Genomic DNA, 2455 nt, shown 5'->3' on the forward strand with positions numbered 1-2455 from the left:
TCCAAAAAGTGTATAAAGTTTCCAAAAAGGGGGCATTTGTACTGGTGGAATGGGACCAGAAGATACCTAGAGGGGGAGCTGAGCATCTGATGTCAGAGTCCTAAGCTCCTGCCAGGACTGCCAAGAGCAGGTACAGCTGTCATGGATCAGGCCTCACCCTGCACAGCCACACCCTGGCCTTGGCCAATCTGTTCACAGGGACAGGGAAGGCAGGAGCCATGGCTGGGCATAAAAGGCAGGGCAGTGTCAGCTGCTGGTTATACTTGCTTCTGACACAGTCGTGTTCACTAGCAACCCAGAAACAGACACTATGGTGCACCTGTCTAATGAGGAGAAGGCTGCCGTCACCAGTCTGTGGGGGAAGGTGAACGTGGAAGAAACTGGTGGTGAGGCCCTGGGCAGGTTGGTATCAGGTTATAAAATGCTTTTGGAGGCCAATGGAAGCTGGTTGCTTGGAAATAAAGAGGTTTCCTGGGTTTCTAACGGGCATTGACTTTTTCTGTCCCCTGTCTGTTTTCACTCCTCAGGCTGCTGGTGGTCTACCCATGGACCCAGAGGTTCTTTGAGCACTTTGGGGACCTCTCCTCTCCTTCTGCTATTATGGGCAACCCTAAGGTGAAGGCTCATGGCGCGAAGGTGCTGTCTTCCTTCAGTGAAGGCCTGAATCACCTGGACAACCTCAAGGGCACCTTTGCTAAACTGAGTGAGCTGCACTGTGACAAACTGCACGTGGATCCTGAGAACTTCAGGGTGAGTCTGTGGGACTGACCACAGTAACAGCTTTCCTCTTTCTTTCTACAGCCAAGTTCTCATCATGAGCCAAGGGCATTAGTGTTAGGGACTAGTTTAAAATGAGAAAGGAGTGTCTGTTAGTATCACTGTGGAGCCCTGAAAAGCACTCAGTAGATTTTCTTCTGTGCTCAGTATTATTCTTTCCTCTCCTTTCCTTCTTGTTTTCCTCTTTTTCTTTTCTGTAATTTCCTCTCATTTTTATTAAACTTTTAATTCTACATTTTTATTTGAAAACAATTTTTTTATTCCTCTATATTTTTGTCTATTTGTCTTCTTTCAAATATTTTCTCTAGTCTCTTTCTAGACAAACAGATAAAATGTATTGTTTCTTCATGCAGGTTTGAACAAAAATCATGACAATGTATTTTCTGGGTTAAGTCATTAAGGATACATATTTCTGCCTAAAAATTCTGGCTAATGTAGAAGAATTCTTATCAATGTTAGCAGTTATCCAGCTATGGTTTTGTTACTAGTTTTTGGTTGTAGGTAAAAGCACAGGTTGAGATGACTTTTGAAGATTCTGTGTTGAACTAGGCATGCTCACATCTCTCATCTCTTCCCCACAGCTCCTGGGTAATGTTATTATAATCGTGCTGGCCCACCACCATGGTCATGACCTCACCCCTACAGTGCAGGCTGCCTTTCAGAAGGTGGTGGCTGGTGTGGCTCATGCCCTGGGTCACAAGTACCACTGAACATCTTTTCTTGGAGAAGGTCTCTCTGTTCCCTGAGAACAACTACTAAATACAGAGGAAATTCTGGAGTTCCTTGACCACCTGGCTTCTGCCTAATAAAGAACATTTATTTTCATTGCAATGGTGTAGTTAAATTATTGTCACATCCCTCAGACAGAAACAGGGAGGGCAGGGCATTTAAACATGAAAAATTAGCATTTAGCTCAGACCTTGGGGAAATACACATATCCCTTGGATAACATGAAAGATAGTGGGGCCATATACAGGTCATGTATGTAGGAAGCAGCTTCTGTTGCCCATTCCTTACTCACCACTCAAAAAGGGATTCAAATGAGAGGTTGACTTAGGGCTGGAATTTTGCTATATATTATTCTAAGTTACTTACTTTCTTAGCCTTCCTCATAAATGTATCTTCTTCCTCCACTTGCTTGCCCAAGCTTCCTGTCCCCGCCCCAGTCTATACGCCACTAAATTCTCCTGTATAAATTTACCACCAATTCATGCAATTTTCCTTCATGTTTTACTGGCCACATTCCTCCTCCTCCCCGACCTCTCTCTTGGCCATAGTTGACCCTGTTGTCCTGTAGATGTTCTAGCAGGAGAGACAAATGGAGAAGCCTGTGAGCCACCTTCTCTCTTGAGCTCTTGCTCCCTGGCTCCACCATTAACATTGACCCCAAATCTGTAGTGCTGGTCTCTCCGGGACCAGCACTGTTTCACAGTCTGCATTGTCAGAAGTAGAGATAATATACCAGGACTTAGAAGACCTGACATGGCAGCCTTGCTAAGGAGATTTGTTGATGATAGTTTTCTTACCTGGTGCTCATGGCATGTACTGTAACTTCCCAGGCCTAGGTAGCCAGTTCAGCTCTTCATCAGTTCTGCTAGAAGGGAGCTAGGACACGCACACATCTACTCAAATTTAATCAGTTGCTCAGGTGATCTGGAATAAATTGCGTCTTTTGGTC

The 2455-nt window shown here is 44.7% G+C and overlaps 1 protein-coding gene across 1 annotated transcript; it reads left to right on the top strand.

The window, feature by feature from the left end:
• Positions 1 to 277: 277 nt before the first annotated feature.
• Positions 278 to 1608, top strand: LOC101696428 (hemoglobin subunit beta). Its single transcript, NM_001310284.1, is given in 3 exon segments — positions 278 to 402; positions 528 to 750; positions 1359 to 1608. Coding segments are annotated over 3 exon segments (444 nt in total). The 5' UTR covers positions 278 to 310; the 3' UTR covers positions 1488 to 1608.
• The last annotated feature ends 847 nt before the right edge of the window (positions 1609 to 2455 follow it).

This window comes from Heterocephalus glaber, unplaced genomic scaffold (genome assembly GCF_053883595.1).
Source record: "Heterocephalus glaber isolate CG9 unplaced genomic scaffold, H.glaber_assembly_v1.0 deba00001428, whole genome shotgun sequence".
Lineage (NCBI taxonomy): Eukaryota > Metazoa > Chordata > Mammalia > Rodentia > Bathyergidae > Heterocephalus > Heterocephalus glaber.